Source organism: Dipodomys spectabilis, unplaced genomic scaffold, assembly GCF_019054845.1.
Source record: "Dipodomys spectabilis isolate Male_0828 unplaced genomic scaffold, ASM1905484v1 ptg000140l, whole genome shotgun sequence".
NCBI classification, from domain to species: Eukaryota; Metazoa; Chordata; class Mammalia; order Rodentia; family Heteromyidae; genus Dipodomys; species Dipodomys spectabilis.
This window is the reverse complement of record NW_024870817.1, coordinates 36,598,405-36,624,971: the sequence shown is the minus strand read 5'-3', so window position 1 is coordinate 36,624,971 and position 26,567 is coordinate 36,598,405. Positions and strand designations below refer to the sequence as shown.

Below are 26,567 nucleotides of genomic sequence, written 5' to 3'. Positions count from 1 at the left end.
CTACTCCAAAAATCAACGTCATTGTTCACTACACAGGGAAGATGTAGGCATTTATGATTCTCTGCTGCCCTCTCATGGTTCAATATTCTCTGAAGTTCTGGCATACGCCTCTCTGAAGTTCTGGCATATGCCTCTGGCTAAGGATCTATCAGGTGAGTGTGTGTAAGTAACAAAGGCATAACTAAAAATTGTCTCTCGTCTTTACTGTGTGGAAATAAAGTCAAAATTATCTCTAGCTATACAAAATATTAGCCATGGGACAGAGCTGTCAAAAGAAATATATGATGAGTGACTCACCAGCTACAGAACTATTCTTTATATGTTAGCCCTGGGATTCGAGAGCTCCCTCATCAAATTAAGCAATAAAGTGAAAGAAAGCATGGGATGTCTATGCAGAGTACAGACGCTTTATATTATACTAAAGAACAAAACAGTCTTCGTTGTAAAGCTCTTTTGTAAATGGCCTTTTAGAAGTCTATCAGTAAGGCTGGGAAGGTGGCTCAGTGGTATAGTGATTGCCTTGCATGCATAAAACCCTGGGTTCAATTCCTCAGCACCACATAAGCAGAAAAAGCCAGAAGTGGTGCTGTTGCTCAAGAGGTAGAGTGCTAGCCTCGAGCTGAAGAGCTGAGGGACAGCACCCAGGTCCAGAGTTCAGGACCCATGACCAACAACAACAACAACAACAAAAGTCTATCATTAAAAAAAAAAATTGTGGTTACTTTAGATATACCAATTTACCTCTTATAAATGGAAACTTTTAAAATGGTATGTGACTAACACATAACTATAACAATAAAAAATTTGTTTCCTGGCATTTTAAATATAAGGAGAAGAAATTAAAGTTAAATAGCTTTAAGGCTGACATAGAATAACCTTGATGTACAAGACAGAAATTATAAGTTCTATATGAGAAATCCTTAGAAAGTATGGGATAATAGAAGTAGATAGTCGGATTTCTTCTTTTTGAAAGGTGAAAGAGTTGGTTTATGGAAGAGTTACAGAGAGTTAATTATTTTTTCTTAAAAAAACAAAACCTGTCTCCAAATTTTGTGGAGTTGGGGAAAAAAAAGGTCCTAAAGTACAGCCCCTCATCTAAATCACAAGAGAACCAGCATCTGAGACCGGAAGGACCGAGAAGACGCAGAGCTGAGACCACAGAAGGCCCAGTGTTGACAGACACACAGGGAAAATGTATCCATCTGGATAATTTGGGGCTCCAGACATTTGCTCTGCTTATCCCGCAAACTTTTTTCTTACCCTTCCCATTTTTCTTTCTGTTTGGTTTATTCTTCCCATAGCTGAATTTGTGTGTGCTCCTAAATTCAAATTTGAATCTTAACTACTCCCTGTGAAAGCATATGACACTTGGGCCTTCGGGAGATAATTAGATGATGAGGATGGAACCCCAGGGATGGGATGTGTGCCGTGTGAAGGAAACTCATCGCTGTACTCTTTCTACCTTGTGGAGATATGTCAAGAAGAAACAGCAGTATGTAACCTGGTAACAGGCCCTCTCCAGAAGCCAACCGTGTTGGTTCTTTGAAATCAGATCTCAACCCTTAGTACTATGAAAAATAAACTTATGTGGTCTATAAATGTATAAAGATCTTTTCCTATGGTACTTTGTAGAGCAGTCTAAACTAGTATCCCCTTCCTAGGCATTGAACAGGTCCTAAAAACAAAACCAAATAAAAACACTGAAACAAAATTTTGAACAGCTTACTGAAGGCAACTCTCTGAGGTACAATGCTCAGAGCATGCAAGGCATCATTCAAGATAACTGTCTGAGTAGAATTCCCATCTATTCCATAGCTGCGGAAAGTGAGGCTGACAAAGGCATGTCACTGGTGTAAGGCTACGCAGTGCAGCTTGATAGGTCTCATGACACTGCACAGTTCTATTAGCTCTGCATCAGTGATATCCCCTAAAGTTACCCTTTAGGGCCACCTAGGTGCTGCACACAGCATTCTCTTTAGCTACCTATAACATTAACTATTTAGCTACGTGCTTCCTGCAGATCTTAAACAAAATTTCTAAGATGGACATTTTTATCTGAAATGCTACATACCTAACTTTTAACACTTTTTCATCCTTCACAGAATGAGCAGAGGTATAGACAGGTTCTAACAGCAGAGAGGAAAGCAGGGAGGAAATGAACCCACAGACGTCATCTCTTCTGGATAATCTTAAATCTCAAAGTATCATGCATCAAGTGTCAACCACCACCACCACCATCATCATCACCATCGTGATTTCAGATTTATGAGCCCACTTTTTCAGAAAGGTTCAGAAAGCACAATCATACCCTTCTGTGGTCCTCATTCCCTGCCCCCTTGCCCCCAACACCACATCTTGTTTTCAACTGGGTTAGCAAGGCTAGGGCAAGAAACAACCCTTGGATTCTCTAGTCAGATCATTTCCTGTTGTGCTCAGTGATGAGCCAGCTGCTCTAAGCAGTTAATGACAGTTAATTACTTTCTTTTCTTAGATAAGGTGTTTCTGCAGCCCTGCTGTAGGCCTCAGGGTCAGAAGCTAGTGGGTACAAATAAGGCCCTATTAACCTTAATTACCCAGTTCCAGGGGCTCATTATTTCTTCTCAAAAGTCTTCAGTATTATATAAAAATGTCTGCCAGCTCTCTTGGTATATCTCACAAGTGTCTAAGACCAATTCTGTGCCCTCTGGGTACAGCTGCGACCCTGTAATCCTGGACTGGGTCCTATCAGGGTTGTAAGGCTACCTTGATCCCCGATCACCCAACCATCTCTTGTTGGACAAAACAGTTTCAACTGATACCTGAACTTGTTCTGAGAGAATGCTGCCCCAGCTGAGAGAGAGCTCCTATGTGACCCTCAAACTATAAAAAGCTACCAGAGACCAAAATAGTAATGCATTCCAATATTCAACCTGCGACAGCAGTCTTGCTTATTGTACAAATGGGTAAAGGGAAGGTAAGTTGGTTTCCAGAGGAATGTGTTGGGTTGGAGACGCCTGGAGTGCCTGAAACAGAGCTAGGGACCAACTCTCACGTTCTCTACCTAGAAACCCCAGGGATGTGCACACAAAGAAAACGCTGAAAGAAGGACAAAGGATGACCCATCGCAACAACAATAGTCGCACAAGACACTATGTCCAAATTGAACTTCACTACAACTTTTGGTGCAGGGGGAAGTGGAGGAGGGAAGGGATAAGTGGGAGAAAAGCAAAGGAGTAGGTAACAATGTTTGACAAGAAATGTACTCATTACCTTACTCGTGTAACTGTAATGGCTTTGTATAGCATCTTTACAATAAAAATAAATATGTTTTTAAAAAAGGCTTGAGGAAAGTACATAGTTCCAATTCTCCATCTTAGTGTTGGCTCCTGTATAATGAATTTGAGTTTCTAAAGACGAAATTTGTTACTCAAAGATTTTCAATATGTGGGAATTCTTATTGTTCATCTCTTGATCAAAATCAAGAACAAAACTGGTGAAATATATAATGAAATAACAACGGAAAGTCACTACCAGAAGCATCGTGAAAGAGAAATATGAAAAAGAAAACCAACCATTTAATACTCTTTAAGATACGAGTCCATTTGGCAAACTGTCAGACAAGAATCAACCCTGATAATGCAGCCAGTGGTCTGACCATCACAAAGTTAAATTTCATGCAAAATATATTCACTAAAATCCTAACAAGAAACTCCTCAGCATATTATGAGTTCGAATCCAAAGAGGAGACTAGAATCAAATGAAGTATTGTCTATTTTGGAAAATATGTTAATTTTCTTCTGGTAATAATTTTAAAAATCATAGGTTTTCTTTTCCAGGTAATTACTTTAATGAATCAACTGGGGTTTTAAGACATGATGAAATGAGTTCAATTTGGTTTCAGGTTCAGCAAAATGAGATCATTCATTCTGGTTTTGGTTCAGTTGAGGTCAAGTCTCCTGTCTGAAACCAACTAGCAGTAATTAGGATAATTTTATTTTCATGCCCTTTACTTCCCTCATTCTTTCTTTCTACTTTTCTTTCTAAACATGTGTGGCGCTTTTTCTTTGGAACCCACTGAACTTCTGTGTTGTGTAATAACATCTTTTCTCCTCATACAAAGAGAACTTATTCTCAGTTCTCTGCATCTCAGGAAGGACTACTAGAGTAAGAATTTTCTTTCCTTCATATAGCTGGAGATACTGATTAACCCAAAATGTATTAACTCTTTTGTTTATGCTTTTGCATTCATGAAACCGAAGTAACACATGCTACCAACTACCAAACAGTTTGAAAGTAATGTACTCTCTAAATACAGTTGCCCAGAATGATGCTTAACCTAGCTCAAGAACCACGCTAACTAGCAAATATATGGTACACTGGAAAGCAGTTTCCAAGGCACAGTCCAGATGGAAAACTTGTAAGATCAATGGTAGTAAGGACAATGTACAGTCAAAAGCTGGTGGCTCACACCTGTAATCCTAGCTACTCAGGAGGCTGAGATCTGAGGATCGTAGTTCTAAGCCAGCCCAGACAGGAAAAGCTGTGAAACTCTTATCTCCAATAAACTACTCAGAAAACCAGAAGTGGTGTTGTGGCTCAGGCCCAGAGTTCAAGCCCCATGACCAACAAAAAAAGGACAATGTACAGAAGAAAAACTTGACTTATTTAATATTTTAGAATTATCATAAAATTGAATTGAATTCAATGTTCTGCCTATTGGAAGAGACAGTGTCTTTCTAGATGTAAGTAGAGTAAGCTTTCACATCACTCTTACCTGTTATGGTGGCTTTGTTGATGGATGGTTGGTTGCACATGGGTGATCTTCTGACAAAGAAAAAAATACAAGGCAATAAATTGTGGTGTTTGTTGTTTGGTGCGCTCTCCAAGTCATTTCACATGCATGTTTTAATTTAAAAGATTTATATTCTTACATTAGGACACTCAAATATTTCTTTTACACTGGACAGTCAGGTTCTTGGGTGTGTTATATTATGGCTTGGATCACAGATGAGAATGAGACAGAGATCAGAGAGAGAGAGAAAGAGAGAGAATCAGAGAGGAGAGGGAGGGAGGACAGAGACTGGGGAATAGACAGGGGAAGGAAAAGGAAAGGGAGGGAAGGGGAGGAAAAGGAAGGAAAAGAAATGGGTAAAATCACTGAACTATAGATAGAACTGATGTACTACCACAAGAATGTGATAGAAGAGGAAATTCTCATTAATTAACTATATTTAATTAAGTAAGGCCTTACACACTTGTGAGAAAAAGTATTAAATTTACAGATGTATAAAAATACGGTATTATACAATTTATTTTGGAACAAAGTCTTATGATTGTTTCTATTTTGTCTGAAGTAAATGATTCTTGTAAACTACCCTACAATTAGATAGGGAATTTAAACTTTTCCATTTCTACTTTCTTATAAGGAAAGAATTCTGAAATTATTAGAGGAGAATATTAACAATTCATCTAAGTAGATGGTATAGAAATTTTACAAATAGGGCTGGGAAGGTGGCTCAGTGGTAGAGTGCTTGCCTTGCATGCATGAGGCCCTGGGTTCGATTCCTCAAGCACCACATAAGCAAAAAGAAAAAAAAGCTGGAAGTGGCGCTGTGGCTCAAGTGTTAGAGCGCTAGCCTTGAGCTGAAGAGCTGAGGGACAGCGCCCAGGCCCAGAGTTCAGGCCCCACAATCGGACCAAAAAAAAGAAAAAAAAAAAGAAAATTTACAAATATTCTAAACCAAAGGTACCTAAAAAGATATTCTTCTCTGATTTTTTCCCCAAATATTTTTTTAAGTTCTACAAGGTGATTACAAACACTTTGAAGTTAAAATAAAAAAATCTTTGGAAGATGGCTGAAAATGATTTGAAGTGCTACCTTCCAAGGGCATATCTATGTCACACAATCTCTTTCTCTTCCATATTTCTTTTTTATGTGATTAACCTGACATCCTTATCAACACCATACCATTGAATTCAGTATTTAATTAGTGCTCAATAAATTACATTGAAAAGAAAATCACTCCTCATGGGTAGCGGGGAGGTAGGGAAGGGATGTGAAGGGTAAACAAAGGAGGAGGCTGCAATGCTTGATAAGAAATGTATGCATTATCCTGCCCATGTAATTGTAACCCCTCTGTACAGTATGTTCACAAAAAAAAAATTAAATTAAAAAAAAAAGAAAAGAAAATCACTCATGAGATATTTATCAAGTTTTTTTAAATATTTTGTAAAACTCTTACTGATAGTATATTCTTTATTTTTGGTGTGCTGAGAATTGAACTCAAGGCCTCATTCTTGCTTGGTAGATACTCTGCTACTTGAGCCAACCTGCCCCCAGCCATTGCCTCCAGCTCATTTTAGGACTTGGTTCTTTTCAAGGTAGGGTCTCACTTTATGTCCTTGCCAGCCTAGACTGTGAGCCTCCTACTTGTGCGTCACAGGGTTGCTGGGACGCCCAGCCATAATAGAAGCACCAGCCAGGAAATCTCATGAGTTATTTTTTTTGAGGGGGGGGGGCAGTCGTTGGTTTTGAACTTGGGACTTGGGCGCTGTCCCTGAGCTCTTCTGCTCAAAGCTAGGTACTCAACCACTTTGAGCTGTAGTGCCACTTCCAGTTTTCTGGTGATTACTTGGAGATAAGAATCTCACAGACTTTCCTGTCCAAGGTGGCTTTGAACCTTGGTCCTCAGATCTCAACCTCCTGAGTAGCTAGGTTTACAGGTGTGAACCACCAGCACCTGGCCTCATGAAAAATTTTTTTACTGTCTGACTGGCCTTGAACCCTGAACTCCTGATGTGTTCTTCCAAAGTGCATAACCAGTGTCTTTTAAAGGATAGCAATCTTCAAAACATCTTATGAATACTTTCAGGAATCCTGAAAAATATTTGAGGTTTTATGTGCGTGTGAGCATTTTTCTAGTGGCTAGCACTTAATAGACAAACACTGACCTTGCGTCAGATGCTGTGCTAGATGAGCATTTTACATAAATTATCTCACTTAATCCTCACAACAAGCCTTAAGGCAGCTGGACTCATGGTTCTCATTTTACCAATGAGGACAATGAAGTTTGGGGAAGTTGAAAAATTTGTTTTAAACACACACACACACACACACACAAACCCTGAGAACCAAACTAAAGTAATGTGCTTCTTGGGCTGCATCTGCTGTGTGGTCTTCTTGCTCGTATGTGTTCCGTAGCAGTTGAATAGACAACCACACAGATGTGCAGATGGCAGCAGCCCGTTCACTCTGCCCTGCTGAGATGGTAAAGTTCACAGCGGGGCTGGGGGACCCTGGGAGAAAGCAGTCTGGTTTTTTGTCATGTCTCATGGATTCCACTCCATTTCTGGCTCTCTGCCGTGGTTCTTATATTTATTGGTACCAGTTTGGAGTTGAAATTGTTTGATTGAAAATGCACCAAGATTTACTCCTAACTTATTTCTGGTTTTCATTATAGAAGAAAAATGGTAAAATTACTTGTTAAATGCCTCCCATAAAAACAAAAGAACAGGGCTGGGAAGGTGGCTCAGTGGTAGAACGCTTGCCTTGCATGCATGAAGCCCTGGGTTCGATTCCTCAGCACCACATAAGCAGAAAAAGCCGGAAGTGGTGCTGTGGCTTAAATGGTAGAGTGCTAGCCTTGAGCTCAGTGAAGAGGGACAGAGCCCAGGCCCAGAATTCAAGCCCTAACACTGGCAAAAAAAAACAAAATAACAACAACAAAAAAAAACTAAACAAAAAACCCCACAAAAGAGTCAGTGGTTTGAACAGCTATTCTGAAATGGCTCTGATCTATAGACTTGAGGTTTACCTTTTTGCTGAGAATTTATTCTGATGGCATGTTTGGAAATAAAGTCATTGACTAGAGAGAATTCAAACAATTTATATATTGATTTCTGCTGGGTTTTTTTTTGTTCCTCTATGCAAATTGACTCTAGGAAAGATATCAAATGATATTTTTATACTTTTTTTTGTTTTGGAAAAATCAATGGTTGACTCATTACTAATAATATCCCCTTAACCTCAATCCTGTGACTGACAGGCAGGAGTCTGACACCCCAGCAAGGAGCAGCAAGCAGGAAATATTAACCACTGACTCTAGGATGACATTGATATATCATTTTGTGAAGAATAATCCACAACTCACTTCTGGAATTTAAAAAATAAAAATAAAAAAAATCTCAAGGGCAAGAAAGAACCAGGTGATAAGAACCAGTGGTAGAAAATAAAAATAAGCAACAAGCATCATGACATCCATCCAGGTTTAAGATGCACTCTTCTAGAATCCTTTTCTCTCGCAACCAATAAGCAGATTGTACATGGCAGCACAAACTCCAGCCTCAGTGTTAGAAATGATTTAAGGGTGTTGTAAATACCTAGCAGTTATAGTCTGATCCAGAGTCAGAAGGCCAGTGTGATTTCTTCACATCTCTCTGATCATCTCTCTGGCTCTGCAGATGTAAATGCTAGAACCCAGGTACTGATACATGAAGGAAACATTTTTTTTTTTAAGTCTCTAGTTTGCCTTTTGAAGAGAAGACGTTGATTTCTCTAGATGAAATTTGAGACTAAAACATTGGAGAGTGACAACCAATAGTTTCATTTCTCCTGCAGAGCTGGGACTTTCCAAATGTGAGGTAACTGTTCCTACAAGTTATGGAATGCCCAAAGCCCCAAGGACCACTGAGTTCTGCATCATAAAGTACAGCCACAATAAACAGGGTCCTCAAAGGACACCCTCAGGACTTACATGCTGAATTACCATTTTCCTTTTTCAGCCAATAAGCATTTTCAAGGAAGTTTCTCTGCACTATGATAGGTACTAGATTTCATTCTACTTATTTGTATTGTGGAACTACATTGATATATATATATATATATATATACATATAATACTATATATATGTATGTATATGTATGTATGCCTTCTTTATCACAGGAAGTACTTACACAATGGCTACAGATTTCCTAAACAGTAGAAATGTACATTTGAGAGCTAAATTACACTAATATGGACTAGAAAGTCCAGATTTTTCTATTTTTTCAGAAGTAATAATGCTGTAAAATTTTACATGCTTAGATTTACAGTAAATCCCAATAAGTTATTATTCACTGACTTTCTTCAGAAAGAAAGTAAAAAAGGAAGAAAGAAAGAAAGAGAGAGAGAGAGAAAGAAAGAGAGAGAAAGAAAGAAAGAAAGAAAGAAAGAAAGAAAGAAAGAAAGAAAGAAAGAAAGGAAGAAAGAAAGAAAGAAAGAAAGAAAGAGAAAGAAAGAAAGAAAGAAAGCAGCCAGATGCTGATGGCTCATGCCTATAATCCTACTACTCAGGGGGCTGAGATCTAAGGATCCTGGTTTGAAGTCAACCCAAGTAGGAAAGTCTGTGAGACTCTTCTCTACAATTTACCATCACCAGCAACAAAAAAATTCCTGGAAGTGTATCTGTATCTCATACTGGTAGAACACTAACCTTGAGCAAATAAAGCTCAGGGACAGTGCCCAGGCCCAGAGTTCAAGCCCCATGACCAAAAGAAAGAAAGAAAAAAGGAAAGAGTTTTGGTGATTATTATTAGTATGGTTTTTAAGTAATAACTATTCAAAAATAGCTTATCAGTTTCTGTTTTAATCTTGCAAACTTAGCTTTCACTTTTTAGATTCTTATCTTCATCAAACCCCTAAAATTATCCAGGGACCTACGACTCATATCTGTATTCCTACCTACTCATGAAGCAGATATCTAGGGATTGAGGTTCAAAGCAGGAAAGTCCATGAGACTCTTACCCACCAAAACAAAAAACAAAAAAACAAAACCCTGCAGTGAAGCAATGGCTCAAATAGTAGTGTTCCTATCTTGAGGGGAAAAAAAGCTAAGTAAGTATAGCATCCAGGCCTTGAGTTCAAGCCCCAGTACTGGTACAGACAAAAACTCAAATTTATAATCACTTTTCATTTCAACTTTTCTTCTTTCAAAGATTTCCAGTGTAACTCTTTTCCAGCTGATGATCTGATAGTCAGTAACAGCAAGAGAAACAGAGATTTGTGCCATGATATGGTGGGTGTTTTTCCAATTAACTGTGTGTTAAAATGACTAGGATGAACATGAATCCACTTCAAGGGTTCACGAAACCATTTGTCAGTGGTTAACTTATGAGGTTAGCTAAAACTAAGTGTAAGCAACTGGGTAGAGGGCCAGGTGATTTCTAACAGATGGAATCACCATATTTATTTGTCACAGTGTTATTATTAACACTATCGCTACAGAGTATTTATAGAAAATTAACAGGACCTCATCTGACGTGGTGTATGTGACTAGGTATGTGAGAGCAACCCAAGGAAGTCTAATAGATTACCCCAAGTTCAATTCAAATTGATGACAACTTAAAAGGGAGGAGGAAACCAAGAGCCAGTGGCTCACACCTATAATCCTCGCTACTCAGGAGGCTGAGATGTGGGGATCGCAGTTTGAAGCCAACCCGGGCAGCAAAGTCCCTGTGAGCCTCTTATCTCCAGTTAATCACAGAAAAAGCTGGAAGTGGCACCGTGGCTCAAGTGGTAGAACACCAGCCTTGAGCAAAAATTGGTTCAGGGACAGTACCCAGGCCCTAAATTCAAGCCCAGGGCCAGAAAAAAATGGAGGGAGGAGGAGGAAGATGATAACTTACTTATTAGGTGCTCGATCTTGCAAATTAGTTAATGCAGCAAAGTTGTTCCGTACAGTCCTCAGGCTGGCCAAGACCTATGAGAGAAAAAAAAAAAAAAGAATTCTTTAGATTTCTTGAGCTAGAATCCTTTTAAAGGCAATTAAAAGCAGTTTAAGGGAAAACACAGTATTTCTCGTAACTTAGTTTCCTACAGAATAAAGAATCTCCCAATGCAATAAAATGTTTCAGCATCTATACAAAATCTAGAAGGTCACACTGCAAGAGTGTTCCAGAAATCCATCTCACTAAGGATATAGCAAGTAGCACAGCAACAGTCTCATTCACCAATTAGACAATCTATATGTAACACAATTACTTGCATTTTATACAAATATGAAATATCATACTATAAAATGTCAACAAAGTCTTAGCTTCGAGACCCCAAAAAAGAAAACCACCTCTGAATCTCTTAAAAAGAAATTTCACCAAGAATCCCATTATTTCAAGTCAGCGAGCTAAGTAAGTCTGAAGTTGTTCTTTTCACCTTGGCCAGATGCTTCCTCTGGCTAACTCAGTCATTGTTTTCCTAGGTTAAGGTTATGTAGTAAGGAGATTACAAGAAGTCCTCCCAGAGGCATTCTCAGGTAAAATGCTACTGCTATCCAAGACATAGGGCTTAATAAAAATGTACCGAATAAATGAATACATACATGCAAGCCAGCTACCCATGTGACAAGGCTGGAAATACAAGTTGCCACCTCTGAACCCCTGACAGTCAGTCCCTTCCTTCCAATTACAACTAGAAGGTGACCAAAGAATAGAAGTGACTGTAGGGCAAAAAAGTTATAAGAAGCTACCACCCCTTACTTTCTCTTAGAGTGGTTAAGTTTACCTAGAGTGGAAGCCGTACTAGGCAGGATTGCAACTACCACATTAAGTGCTAGTCTAAAAGATAGGGTACAACTGTTGTGGTAGGTACTATATGGTGCTCTACAACAAGTAAGACCGCCAGACTCTGACACTTAGAACCTTCTTACATGTGACCTTAAACAAGGTCTGTACCTTAGTTTCTTCAAGTGTAAAACTGGGACAACACTATTTATTCACTTCAGTACTGTTGTGAATGTAGGAAATAATGGATTAGGAACCAAGGATGGTGCCTAGCAAGGGGGAAGTCATTTGGTGACCAGAAGCTCCTTCCAGCAACATTGTATTTGATGCTTAGTTTGGCATGTAAGGACCTCGCTTACTGCCTAGTAATGGTAATACAAAGAGGATTTCAAATTGCTGATTGCTTTTCGGTTTCTAATCTGGTACCCTTTTTATTTTCTGAGACAAAAATGTTTCTGAACACTATTTAGTATTTTTTTTATGTTATAAGGCAAAGGGAGCTGTTCATGTTCTGGGACAGAAACAGCATTTTCCCTGAAGGAGTTAACGGTGCTTCCTAAGTCGTCAGTGGAAAAACCTGGCTCATTATTGCATACAAAGAACTCACAGTTCAGAAAGGTCGCAGTGCCTATGACGAAGTATCCAAATAGCTTACTGCTGACGTCAGATCACGCCGCCTTTCATTAGGCATAAAATTATGAATGATGCAGAAATAAGTTGGATAAATGACCTGCTGTCATTAAAGCATGCAGCTTGATTTATCTTTTCAGAAGTGAACCTCAAGTACACTAAAAAAATCATTTTAAATGAGCTTATTGCATCAGCTAATTGATCCTTTTTTTTTTTTTTTTTAGTTTTCTTTCTAGTTTTTTTATTAGTAAGTTTTTTTTTTTTTTAATTTTATTTTATTTTATTTGAGAACATACTGTACAGAGGGGTTACAATTACATGGTCAGGATAATACATACATTTCTTACCAAGCATTGCAGCCTCCTCCTTTGTTTACCCTTCACCTCCCTTCCCAGCCTCCCCCCTCCCCCCCACCCAATCCTTCCCCCCTCCCCCCCACCCAATCATACCCCCCCTCCCCCCCCCCTCCGACATTGTAAAGCTGGTTTTGACATGACATTTTGTACTTCTCATTATTGCAACGGTCCACCTGAATCCTTAAACGACTTGTTTGTCCCCATCTCCTCCACATGTTATACTGACATCAAATATAGTGAAAGCAGGGGTTACACTGTGGGGGAGGGACATACAAAGCAACCAAGAAATAATCTTATAAATGCGTTAGAAACACATGCATGAAAGATAATTGATCCTTTTTAGACAAAAGTTTTAACCTCAGAGTTCTGAAGCTGTAATCGCTGGATAAATAGAAAAAATATTGTAATAATTCATGTTCGGTAAAAAATAGTATGCAGAAAACTCATGTTGGTGCTCATTTGAAAGGAAGTATTAGTTCACCAATGAAATATCTTCTGTGGAGTTTTTGCCTCTGTTAAAATAATAATGAAATTACAACTGGATAGTTTTTGGTTTCAGTTCAACTTTTGGTATTAATTTTGAACAGTTTGTAATTTTATGCTACTGTGTAAGGAAAATGTCTATGAAGCAAAATAGTTAATTAAGACAAAATCAGAAATCAAGCGATTGCTATTTTTATTTACTGTTTTATTCTAGGGTGTCTCTTAAAGTTTGCTTTTACAAACAGTGTCATAGTATGTAATCTGTAAGTCAAATCATTTCCTGTATGTGCAAGTCTTAGATCATTGCTGTGTGTGTGTGTAAAAGAGAGAGAGAGAGAGAGAGAGAGACAGACAGACAGACAGACAGACAGACAGACAGACAGAGAGATAGACACAGAGACAGAGGGTGGTAGGACAAACTGTATTTTATAAATGTTTCAGTGTGTTTGCCAGTATCTTCTGCACTATGTCATATATGATACTTGTAAAAGTATAAATAAAAATTCTAGACAAATCTGGCCAGGCACTGGTGGCTCACGCCTGTCTGTAATCCTAGCAACTAAAGAAGCCGAGATCTGAGGATTGGTTCAAAGCCATCCCAGGCAGGAAAGTCCATGAGACTCATCTCCAATAAACCACCAGAAAACCAGAAGTGGCGCTGTGGCTCAGTAGTAGAATGCTAGCCTTGAGCTGAACAGCTGAGGGACAGTGCCCAGGCCCAGAGTCAAGCCCCACTACCAAAAAATAAAAAAAATAAAAATTCTAGACAAATCTAATCCTAGGCCTGGCTGACTAACTCTAGTGATTTTTATCACAAAGATTGTGTTTTTTGGTGGGGTTTTGTTTGTTTGTTTGGTGGGGGGGGATGTACCAGTCACAGAGCTTTTGTCCTCAAAGCTAGTGTTCTACTATTTGAACCACAGTTCTACTTCTAGCTTTTTGGTAGTTAATTGGAGATAAGAGTCTCAGGAACTTTCTTGTGTGGGCTGGCTTTGATCCACCTCAGATCTCAGCTGCCTGTGTAGCTAGGATTGTATGAATGAGCCACTGGATCCTGATTTACAAGCATTGATTGTTTTTTTTGTTGTTGTTGCTTTGTTTTCGTTTTTTTGTCAGTCATGGGGCTTGAACTCTGGGCTTGGGTACTATCCCTCAGCTCTTCAGCTCAAGGTGAGCACTCTACCACTTGAGCCACAGCGCCACTTCTGGTTTTCTAGTGGTTTATTGGAGATAAGGGTTTCATGGACTTTCCTGCCTGGGCTTTGAACCGTGACCCTCAGATTTCAGCCTCCTGAGTAGCTAGGATTACAGGTGTGAGCCATTGGTGCCCAGTTAAGCATTGTTTTTAAAACTCTCTTTTACCTTGAAGGATTCAACAGAGACAAACAATTGCTATTGGCTGTGAGAGGGAAATGGAAGCAGGTTACAGAAGTTCGTGAGTTGGGTTCCCCTGTTCTTTGCAATGTTCTAGGGTAGCTCTCATTCCCCTGCGTTCAGCCATCCAATAATTCTGCTGGAACTATATGTTTCTTTCCTGTCAATGACTTACAGCTCAGTAGTAGAAAACTAAGGTCACTGCTTTCTCCTTTTCCCTTCCAAGTAAAACGTAGCTGGTTAAAGTCCAAAAAATGTCTCACAAATAAAGTGAAATAACTAAGCATAGTAAATACTAGTCGTCCTATTTAAGAGCAGAAATGATACAAATTCTAGTTCATGGGTCGGGATGTTATTTATACACACTGTTTTTAATGTTTCTTAGATGCTTTTAAACATTTCTTTTTTTTTTTTTTTTTTTTTTTTGAGGTCCAGTTGTGGGGCCTGAACTCTGGGCCTGGGCGCTGTCCTTCAGCTCTTCAGCTCAAGGCTAGCGCTCCACCACTTGAGCCACAGCTCCACTTCCGGCTTTTTTTTTTGCTTATGTGGTGCTGAGGAATCGAACTCAGGGCCGCAGGCATGCAAGGCAAGCGCTCTACCACTGAGCCACCTTCCCAGCCCTTTTAAACATTTCTTTAATCAAATAGGATGCATTGAACTTGGTAGGAAAAAAAGGGCTTCATTAAACAGTTAAACAACTGAACACAATAGACTTGAGTTATTTTTCAGTTTGTACACACTTTATCCCACCAGGTGGCAGTAACACACTGGACCATGCATTGTAGGGTTGGTGCTCAAGGAATGTCTCACTCCTGAATGAAAAAGGGCAGGGAGGATTATTTACAATATAAAAAGGTAATTTTGGCAGGACCCCAGTTACTCATACCTGTCATCCTAGCTGCTCGGGAGGCTGAGATCTGAGGATTGCGGTTTGATGCCCTTCTGGGCAGTAAAGTCCATGAGGCTCTTATGTCCAATTAACCACCTGAAAACTATTAGTGCTGCAGTGGCTGGAAGTGGTAGAGTGCTAGCCTTGAGCAAAAAGCTAAGGGACACAGTCCCCAGACTCTGAGTTCACATCCCACGACTGACAGAAGGAAAAAAAAAAGTAATTTTGGTTGAAAAGCAAATCCCTTCCCAAGTTATGTTTTGGCTGTTTTCTCTGCCTTTTCAGTTACTGGCAGTTTCACATGGTTTCACCTAACAAGAACTTAGATGTCTAGAAGGATCTTGATTGTGATTTACATTAGAGCAACTGAAATGAGATGACCATCTTGATCCATTGCCTGATAGTGGTTTCAGCAACCGTGGGTGATGGAATTCACCTGATTGGTGCTGCTGGGTAAAATGGGAAAGGTGTGGAAGAATTAGAAAATACTGGCTCTGGGCACCAGAAAGTCATACCTGTAATACTAACTACTCAGAAGGCTGAGATCTGAGGATCATGGTTTGAAGTGAACCCAGTTTGAAGCCAACCTAGTTTGAAGCCAACCCAGACAGAAAAGGCTCTTATCTCCAATAAACTACTTAGAAAAGGCCAGAAGTGGAGCTTTGGCTCAATTGGTAGAGTGCTAGAGTGAGCACAGAGAAGCTCAGAGACAACTCTCACGCCTTGATTTCAAGCATGGTTAACTTCTACTACCAACTGAATGAGAATGTTCTACAATGCTAACACAGCTGCTACATTTTTTTTTCTAAAAGTATTCAGATGATGCATTTTGGCTACAGTAAAGATAAAACCAAGTGGTTGTTCCTACCTGGTATTTTAAAATCAAACATACACACATAGCCTTAGTCTGAATCGTGTGAGAGACCCAGTATTTGGGTCTTTCACTTCATCAAACGTTTTGCCTTTTATTGCATAGTATGCTTCCAGATGAGAAGAGAGGCTACAGGGCTTTGCAAAGTGGACAAATCTCAAATAGAAAGACTATTGGACCAGAGGCAGCTGATGATGGAGAAGGGTCCTCTGGTATGTGACTCAATGTTGTGGGTCATTTTGGTCCCTAAGGATGCTGGCTTCATTGTCTGCTCACAGGGAGGAAATTCAGGCAGGGTCAGAGGGGCCTGAGGTGTTCTGTGTTCCCCTCAACACCCAGCCTTGATGCCTAAGGAAGAACTCATACCAAAACACTGCAGAATATTTCTAAATGAACAAGCTACTTAAAGATGACATGTTTTCACAGGGATTAAAGGGATTTTGAACTTATATGGGAAAGGGTAGGAAATTGGAAATGGGAAAGAAGTTAAACAGCAGTAGCAAGAATCTAACTCTGACATTTTTTTTTTGCCAGTCCTGGGGCTCGAACTCAGGGCCTGGGCACTGTCCCTGAGCTTCTACTCTACCACTTGAGCCACAGCACCACTTCTGGCTTTTTCTGTGTATGTGGTACTGGGGAATCAAATCCAGAGCTAGGCAAGCACTCCACCACTAAGCCACATTCCCAGCCCTAACTCTGACAATTTTTGGCCATTAGAATGATAGAGATACAGTATGATTCTTTCTGAAAACTGAGTCTGTCGAAGATAGTTTAGGTTTCAACCCCACTCAACAAAGGGGAATAAATCTTTGTATGACTTCCTAAATTCTCTGATAACTGAGGATTTTATTCTCTTTGCTTTGCAGAAAAGCATGCTTTGCAAAGAACATAAAGGTTCCTTTCATATTTTGGAGCAGTACTCAGGCATAAAGAAATAGGGAAGATGACAGAGACATGGGCTTGGGAGAGGTTTTTGACCACTGAAGACAGTGAGGGTTAATTAATTATAGGAGTCATAAGAAGGGAATAATGCACATAAAAGACACTTAAGCAGACGTTTTTGGTTTGGGGTTGGTTTTTTGTTTGTTTTTGTTTTTTTTTTAACTGGGCTTGAACCAGGGCCTTACACTCTCACTTGGTAGTTTGACATCGTACCACTGAGCCACAGCTCCACTTCTAGCATTTGTTGGCTATGTGAAGACAAAAGCCTCATGGATAAACTTTTCTGCCTGTATTGGTTTTGAACCACAATCCTCAGATCTCAGCTTCCTGAGTAGCTACAATTACAGGTGGACAAACATATCTTTGAGGAGTTATTACTTAGGTCAACAGGACTTAGCAGAAGGCCACTCGTAAACCGAAGCTGTTAAACTGATAAACTGGGCCTTTGGTCTCCCCTACTTTTCCAAAGACATTCTAATGGTGTGGAGATTTAATATATGTATTGGTGGTACTTTTTAGATCTTGTTTTCCAGGAGAAGTCTACTTGTGGAAAGGAATCTGTACTCTCTGAACCAACAAGCAGCTTCTGCAATGTAAGTTAGTAGCTTAGCTAGTTGTAATGAAACCTTCTAAATTCACCTAAGAAACATTTTGTGTATCAGGTAGGACTATATTGCACAGAGTTGTTATTTATTTAAAGCATCAATTTCAAGAGTCTCATCCCATGTCTTTTTTATTCCAATAGTTCGTTAGGGTTAGAGGAACATAGCTTACGACATGGAGTACGTATCTGAAATGTATAAAGCCCTTGGTTCAATCCCCAATACTACACAATCAATCAGTTAATTAATCAATAAATATATAAAATACTAACATAGACTAAATGACATTTTACATATAAAAACCACATAAACATCCTAGTATAATGAGACTCAATTTGTTTTTTGGTGATTATAGGTACCTTACAGTTGTTCCATTATGTAATAAACATTAGATTTCTTTAGAACATAAAAGCACTGATGGCAAGTATCAAGCTAAGGTTGGTATACTATCTGGAGATAAGTGTCACTTGAATATTATCCCTAGAATATAAAGTACAATGCATAAAGCCTTTTTATTTTAGTCACATATTTGGATATTGTTTGTTAAACAATAATAATACTTAAGAGACTTTAGTTAAAAATAACAGTAGTCACCTGAATAAGCTCAAATTAGAATAACTGATTCTAAATGAGTGTGCTATACTGTTTTATAACTGTTCACCTAGCTTACAGCTCTTAGATACTTTAAGTTCTCAATAGCAATCAATTAGAAAGTCTATTTTATAAAATTTTGCCTAGAGACAATATGATTAAATAGGCAAACCTTTTGGATATAAAAATATAAATACTAAAAAGATTTAATAGCCTTCAGAAAACTCTTAAGCAATATATATATATATATATATAATATGATATGTATATGCACACACATTAACCACCTGAAAGAATAGAGTGATCATATTCAATTTTGTTTAAGTACTGGGGATAGAGCTCACAGCTTCCCATATACTAAGCAGTGCTCTGCCTGCAACTCATATTTTAACCCCTCTTACACATTAGGTAGCCTATAGATTGTTTAAACTTCTTACCCAAATAATAGCCCTAATAAAATTTCAGAAATATTTAAAAGGTAGAAGAACTAAATATAATTTCAATATCTAGATACTACTATTACTCTAAGATGATGGCATCTTAGAGCTAAAATAGCACGTTCATCTATACATAACTCCACCATAGCCCCCAGAATTTTAGATTTAATTGGCCAGAGGTGCAGTATGGACACTGGGATAAAGAATACATGTGGCTCACTTGTAGTCGGGTTTAAGAAGCACTATTTTACACAAAGAATATTGGATCATTAACCTTTTCATGAATATACAACAACATTTTAGATCATTTTATCACCTTGTATCTATATCACAAGGTGAAGGTGGTTTTATTTTTGTATTCCCAAAAGGAATGATCTAAACTACATCACTTAGCTAAGTCTTTGCACAAATGACACATCTAAAAAGCAGTAAATAAGGTATCAGATTGAATTGGAATACTGAATTTCAAGCACTGATCATGTACCTACTCATGTAATTTAATTTACTTGTAATTTAATCATGATACATGCTTCTAGTGCTTTACCAGTTAAGGAGATATGGGCTCACTGAAGTACTCTACCACTCAGGCAATTTGTTGTTTGAAGCAAAGATACTCTTTGGGTCTCTGGGTTTACAGAAAACATAAAGATAGGGACAAGGTTTCATTCTCTCACAATACCTTTCAATTACTTGAATGGACCACAAAACTTTGCATTGACACTTGTATTTGGTTTCACATTAAAGTAAAAACCAGAATGAAAATCCTCAATCAAATTTCCAAATCTGTGAGACGCCGGCCCACTCACCAAGTGTGCTTACCTGAGCAAACGGAGTCACAATCAAGTCATCTCCATGTCTGAAAAACAAACCAAGTCCAGTGTTAGAAGTTGTCAATAACTCTTATTGCCACTTTTCATCAACATTCAATGGTAAGTTCCACTTTCACCAATCCCCATAAGAATGACAATAATTCTATCCTTATTCTTCAGCCAGTGTTCTTTCCAGCTACTGGCTTAAAAATATGTCTTCTAGGATATTAATCAGTATCCGGCTCCCTGTTTAAAAAAGAGGAAATCTTCAATCATCAACCAATGGCACTGCTGCTGTTTACAGACACATCGGGATATGCACTAGGGCTCCAAGTTTACTCTTAGCCTCTTACTATAGATACTAGTCTATACTAGTCAAGGGTACTGTGGAGGAGACCAGCTGCTGTGGCTTCTGTTAGGGGACCCTGGGCCATCTAACCCTTGAAGGTGATTAGCATCAAGTGTTCTGCATCACCACATGTAAAACTTGGACCGGCCAAGAACTGTAGATGACATGGGACTGCATCATACACTAATAAAAACCCTGTGAAACTTGTCAACTGACTCATGTCCCAGTCACTGTAGTTACAGGGGAATGTTACTCCTTGTGTGCTGTTGCTATAGCAACCTCAGCTACACCAAGCCTGGGATATAGGAGCAAGGTGTCAGCGTGATGTGTCTTAAAGGGGACAGGAGAAGACAAGCAAAGTTGTACAACATTTGAAAAACTAGGCCCAGAATTCCTTGGCAGTATTTCCTAGTATAAATGATTTCAGAAAGCATTTCCTTTTTTTTATTTTAAAGAAAGCATTTCCTGAAACTTTACGGGCTATCACTTGATCTAACTAACCAAAGACCTTCATTTATTTGTTTATTTGTATTTATGTGTTTGGTCATTCATTCATTCATTCATTCATTTCTGATTCAGTCAGATACATAGCCCATGCTGGTCTTGAATTCACAATCCTCTCACCTCAGCCTATTAAATGCTGAGACTGTAAATATACACCATATATTTAATTTTAGACAAAGTTCCTTTTTTTTTTCTAGTCATGGACCTGAAATCAGGGTAAGGACACTGTCCTTGAGCTTTTCTGTTCAAGGCTGGCATTCTACCACTTTGAGCCACATCTCCACTTGCAGTTTTCTGGTGGTTAATTGAAGATAAGAGTTTCACGGGCTTTTCTGTCCTGGATGGCTTGGAACTGTAATCCTCAGATCTCAGCCTCCCGAGTAGTTAAGATGACAGGTGTATATAAGCCACCAGCTCCTAGCTAGACATAGTGCTTAATCAAGCACTGTTTTCTGAATTTAATTCTCACTGAGGACAGTGCGGACTGTCCACTGACTTGTGGCCATCTGAAGAGGACCACAGGGGTCTGGGCTCCAAACCCCACCCAGAAACATGCCTCAGTGCCATTCATTCACCATTCATTGTTAACGATGAGATCACTTGTTATGATACCATCAAATCACACAGGTATCTGGAAAGTCAAAATGTGGAAAATAAGAGCAGAGAAAATCAAAGACATGCTTATTTTGTGCTTCCTTATCTCTAGAACTACATTTTTCAAGGGACACCTGTTATCTGCAGCAATTATTCACAGAGTCACCCTACACTCTTCAGGAAGTTGGACGTCAAGTTTTATGATCAGTTTATAGAGGAAGCAACGGAAGTTCACACAGGTCAGAATGTCTAGAAGCTAATAAATGGTAGAGCCAGGATGCCAGTCTGAGAAGGTCTTCTGAGGCCAAAACCAGGAAGATTGTTTCCTAGAAAATGACCCACAGAAAGAGCAGGTGTGGAGCATCAACATGTCAAGCACACCAGTGTGCCAGAGCACACGGGAGGGAGAGACAAGCCACAAGAGGCAGAGGAGCCACAGGGTGAGAAACTACATAACGGATTTAAGGAGCTGGATGAGCAGCTGAGAGATTCTAGAGAAAAAAAAAAATTTACTCAAGGCTGGAAATGCAAGAATGGTGGCTAGTGGTACGCCAGGCAGCAGATCAGGAAGTGCTCCTCCAATTGATGAAAGAACTTGGAGTTTATTCTCTGATGAAATCTTGGGCTGGAATTCTAGCCCTGCCATGTACTAGTTGGGTAAACTTGTACATACTTAGTCCCTTCCCCTTAGTCTCCTCACGTAGAAATGGGAAGTAATAAGACATACATAGAATGTTATTTAGGGATTAAGTAATGAGAAATGTACTTACCATTTAATAGATATTAGCTAATAGATACTAATGAAAGTATTTCTATAGTTCAATAACTTTTTCTTTCTCATGCTGTTGGGAAGGTATGCAAAGATTGAGAACTTTGTTGTCATTGTTGTTGTTGCTGTACTTAGAGTTTGTACTTAGGGCCTCGTGTTCTCCTGTAGCTTTTTACTCATGGCCAGTGCTCTACCACTTAAGCCACACCTCCAGTTGTATCTTTTGGCTGGTAAACTGGTGATAGTTTCTTGGATCTGTCTGTGCAGATTAGCTTTGAACCGCAATCCTCTGATCTCAGCCTCCTGAGTAGGTAGGATTAGTCATAAGCCACCAATACTCAACTAAGACTAAGAAAATTGATAGTTAAAAATAACCCTTAAAAAAATAACCCTTGCAAGTGGTGCTGTGGCTCAAGTGCTCGTCTTGAGCTGAAGAGTGCAGGCACCGCGCCCAGGCCCAGAGTTCAAGCCCCACGACGGACAAGACAAAACAAAACAAAACAAAAATAACCCTTGACAGGTTGGTCTATAATGGATTAAGGGGCTTAAAGGGACAAAATTGGAAGTCAGGAGAACAGTGTATTGTTGAGGGTAGGTACAATGGGGACCTGAAATAAATTAGTAACAACCTAGAGAGAAAGGGCTTTGAAAGGGCTTTGAAAGACTCTAAAGCTTCTGGAAATTTCCAAACATATACAGGAATCAGAACAATATTATCATGGTAGATACTTTTCTTCACTTCCTCCCTCCCTCTCTTCCTTCCCCAGCCCCCCACCTCTTTCTTATTTTGTCTGAGACAGGGATGTGGACTCAGTACTTGATGCTTTTGTTCTGGAACTCTACCAATTGCTTCATGCCTCCAAAGCCAGGTAGGTACATTCTGTATGCATCATCAACACCTGTCACAACCACTCTGCAAGAAAAGTGGGATTTTTTTGGTGGTGGTCGTGGGGCTTAAACTCTGGGCCTGGTCGCTGTCCCTCAGCTTTTCAGCTCAAGGTGAGCGCTCTACCACTTGAGCCACAGCACCACTTCCAGTTTTCTAGTACTTTATTGAAGATAAGAGTCTCACAGACTTTTCTGCCTGGGCTGACTTTGAACCGTGAGCCTCAGATCTGTCTCCTAGTAGCTAGGATTACAGGTATGAGCCACCGGCACCTTACTTATTCCCATTTTTTAGATAAGTTAATCAAGGCTCAAATTGGTTAAGAGATTTAACATAAATTCACCAAGTACCGTGTATTTATCCCCCTTAAAAATTCAATGTCTAGACTCCTACAGAATAGTTTAAATGCATTTAAAACAAAGGCTTTAGTTTAAAGCCAGCTATGGCAGGGAAATTTTTGAGACTTATCTCCAATTAGCCACCAAAAAGTCATAGTGCACCAGCCTTTGGCAAAAAAAAACCTAAGTAGCAATGCAAGGCTCTGAGTTCAAGTCTCAGTAAAGGCACAAGAAAAGAAATAAAAAGACACTAGAAAAATATTAGAAAAATAGGAAAAAATGCCAACACAAGAATTGGATAAAAGTTAGGAGGTCAAAACTAAATTACAAGTTTCAGAATGATACCCATGGCTGGGAATGTGGCTTAGTGGTAGAGTGCATGCCCAACATGCATGAAGCCCTGGGTTTGATTACTCAATACCATATAAACAGAAAAAAGCTGGAAGTGGTACTGTGGCTCAAGTGGTAGAGTTCTAGCCTTGAGCAGAAGAAGCCTAAGGACAGTGCCCAGGCCCTGAATTCAAGCCCCAGAACTGGCACACACACACACAAAATAATACCCAGGGTTGGTTAGCAACATTTCATTGTCTGGCACATCATTCCTATCTTTGCTGACTGTAGGCAAATTTTAAGGGCACAATTTCTCTTATCAACTTTTTCTCAAATGATTGCCTGACTCTCAAAGTAACTGAGAAATACTGATGCTCTGGGTTTCAGAAAGTATGAACATAAAATCCAGGGCTAAACATTTAAACATTTGGCAACATTTTTGTCCATATACAAACTATCTGTTTGAAGTCAAACATTCCTACAAATGCTGAACAAATCCATGAATTGTGTAGTATGTTATATTCTTATTTGATTAGTAGAAAACCAAACATCAGAAGACTGTTCCAATAGACTTATATATTAATGTTTAAGATAGTTTAATGGTTCCAATGATTAAAAAACTGTTATTTTTTAAACTGTTATTTTTTATCATTGTTCCATTGTAAGGGGTAGACCCCAGAAGGAACAAAGACATACATGTCTTTTTGATTTGACAAACAAGTATGTTATCAATGCCCTTCAACAGACATGCCATAAATGCCACACACTAACACACTAAGGATTAATCAGGAGTGCTGTTGAAACAAATGACAGCCAGTGGCTGTGAGTTGTGGGCTGAGTCTGATTCCACAGAAGGGAGGAAGGAGAGGGAAATGGAAAAGGCAGTGCACAGGCCTGTGGCTTTACAAGTGCCTTCACTCTGTGTTCTAGGAACAGGCTCTTCTTTCACAGTTTAAATTACTTGACAGGCCTCTTCTTAGCGTCACTGGCCTTGTACTCTTGGTTTTGCTCCAGAATGGATTTCTGGGCAGAAGAAGATTGCTGGGTAGCAAGGGTACTCATTTTAAAGGTCTGCATGTGGAACATTCTGTACATTAAAAAGGAAGAACTTGATCAAATAGAGAGGAGAGCAACACGTTACATAAGCCTACTATGTGCCTGGCATTGAGTCTTCATTCAAGCCTCTTGCATTAAAAGATGCCCATATTTCCACTCCAAGAACCAGGCTATGAGATCCAAAGTAACTCCTTAGTGGCCATACCTTTCTAAATAGCAGAGGTCCGTGCTTCCCAAAGGCCAGTCTGAAGTCTGGGGTTTGCCTAGTAGACTGCTCAGAGGTCCTTGTCAAAATGGCAGTAAATATACACCATGGAGCCAGGTGTTTTAAAAGTTAAGGGTTTCTTTGAAGAACACTCTTTGTGGGTGCCAGTGGCTCACACCTGTAATCCTAGCTACTCAAGAAGCTGAGATCTAAGGATCACAGTTCAAAGCCAGCCTGGGCAGGAAAGTTGGTGAGACTCATCTCCAATAAACCACCAGAAAACCAGAAGTGGCGCTGTGGCTCAAGTGGTAGAGCACTAGCCTTGAGCTGAAGAACTGAAGGACAGTGCCCAGGCCCAGAGTCAAGCCCCATGACTGACAAAAATAAAAATAAAAAATAAAAAAATAAATAGCCAGGCAGCAGTGTCTCATGTCTATAATCCTCATTACTCAGGAGGCTCAGATCTGCTAAGGATCACAGTTCAAAAGCAGCTTGGGCAGAAAAATTTCATGAGAGTCTTATCTCCAATTAATCATAAAAAGCCATAAGTGGAGCTGTGGCTCAAGTGGTAGAGCACTAGCCTTGAGCACAAAAGCTCAAGTTTAATCCCCAGGACCAGCACCAAAAATAACAACAATAACAACAGCCTCATATTCCCTGAGAATGATAGGAGGAATTAAAAGGTTTTGGTCTTGGGGTCATTAATGACATTTACTAGGAGACATCTTACTATATGTTTGTCTATTTATATTATCTTCAAGAAGTAGTATAAAGGGATGGATATTTTACAAAATGCTATTTATAAAGACAATATAAAGAAAATACATCTTGACCAATGTTACCTCTTTCAACATTCTCACCCATCCCTCCCCTACCTACTCCTTCTCCACTTTCTTAATTTTATAAAACATACATTAGATTCTTGACTATATTGTGCATGTCTTCTCTTCATTTGTCTATCCATTTTCCCTTGACAGCCTACCCCATCCCTTTTGAGTACCTACTTTCTTGTGTTTTATTTTGCTGAACTTTGACGTTTTCTTTCTCAAGGATTACACTATTTGATTTATATACACTTGCACACCACCCAATGCATTCACTTATAAGTTTATAACCTAAATATAACTTCTGTATGTAATGGAAAACATGCATTCCCTGTTTCTCTGGTCCTGACTCATTTCATTTAACAATTTTTTCAAGATCCTTCTAACTGAGGACTTATATATGTTTAGTCACAGCTGTCCAGTATTCAGTGTCGCATTTTTTTGTGTGATGCAGAAAAACTCCTGACGTCTCAAGACAGTAAATAGAAAGCTGACACAGAGCTGAGTGATATTACATTTGGTAGATCCAATTAATTTGGGGATGTTTCTTAAACAAACCTGACTGCAATTATACCACACATTGTCAGAAGTCTGATATCTAAGTCCAATGTTTGTGTTCTTGACTTTGTTTTTCTGACCAGACCCTGGGATCTAATCAAGGGTTCTTTCTTTCTCTTTATTTGTAATAGAATATCATTAAGTGTTTCATGTTGAAGGGAATTAGAGAGCATGATTTAGTAATATTCCCTTGTAAATCTTATCTCAAGAAACAGATTTCATTATTAATTTACTAAGTAGCTGAGACTGACAAGCATAATAAATATTTAAAATGATTGATGTGTCAGTGAAAACAGATATTTATACAAGAATTTCAAAATCAGCTGCCTCTCTGTCTCCTATTTTGTCTAGAAATTTAAAAGAATAATGAATAAAGACAGGAAATGCACTGCGAGCATTTTTGTCTTGATTTCATAGATCTATGGTATCTTCAAGTGACATCCTGACATGGATTAGGTACTGTTGATAGTTCCTGAATGGCATTCATTCTAAAATACCAGCCGGTTAATACACGCTTGTATTTAAAATGTAGTAGAAGACATGTATTAGTTACCACCTACTGAACTCAACTTTCCTTGGCACAAGTCAATAATCCTAGTTATTTAGGAGGCTGAGGCAGTTTGAAATCAACATGAGCAGACAAATTCTTAAGATACTC

General features: G+C 39.1%; 1 protein-coding gene across 5 annotated transcripts in view; it reads right to left on the bottom strand.

Moving 5' to 3' along the window:
• Positions 1–26,567, bottom strand: part of Pde4d (phosphodiesterase 4D) — a 1,402,687-nt gene that overhangs the window by 176,426 nt on the left and 1,199,694 nt on the right. For all 5 annotated transcript variants that reach the window (XM_042690975.1, XM_042690977.1, XM_042690976.1 and 2 more), the window contains 3 exons: positions 19,507–19,543; positions 10,643–10,716; positions 4,754–4,803 (listed from right to left, as the gene is read on the bottom strand). In XM_042690975.1, coding sequence (XP_042546909.1) covers positions 4,754–4,803; positions 10,643–10,716; positions 19,507–19,543 — 161 coding nt within the window. The remainder of the gene's footprint in view (positions 1–4,753; positions 4,804–10,642; positions 10,717–19,506; positions 19,544–26,567) is intronic.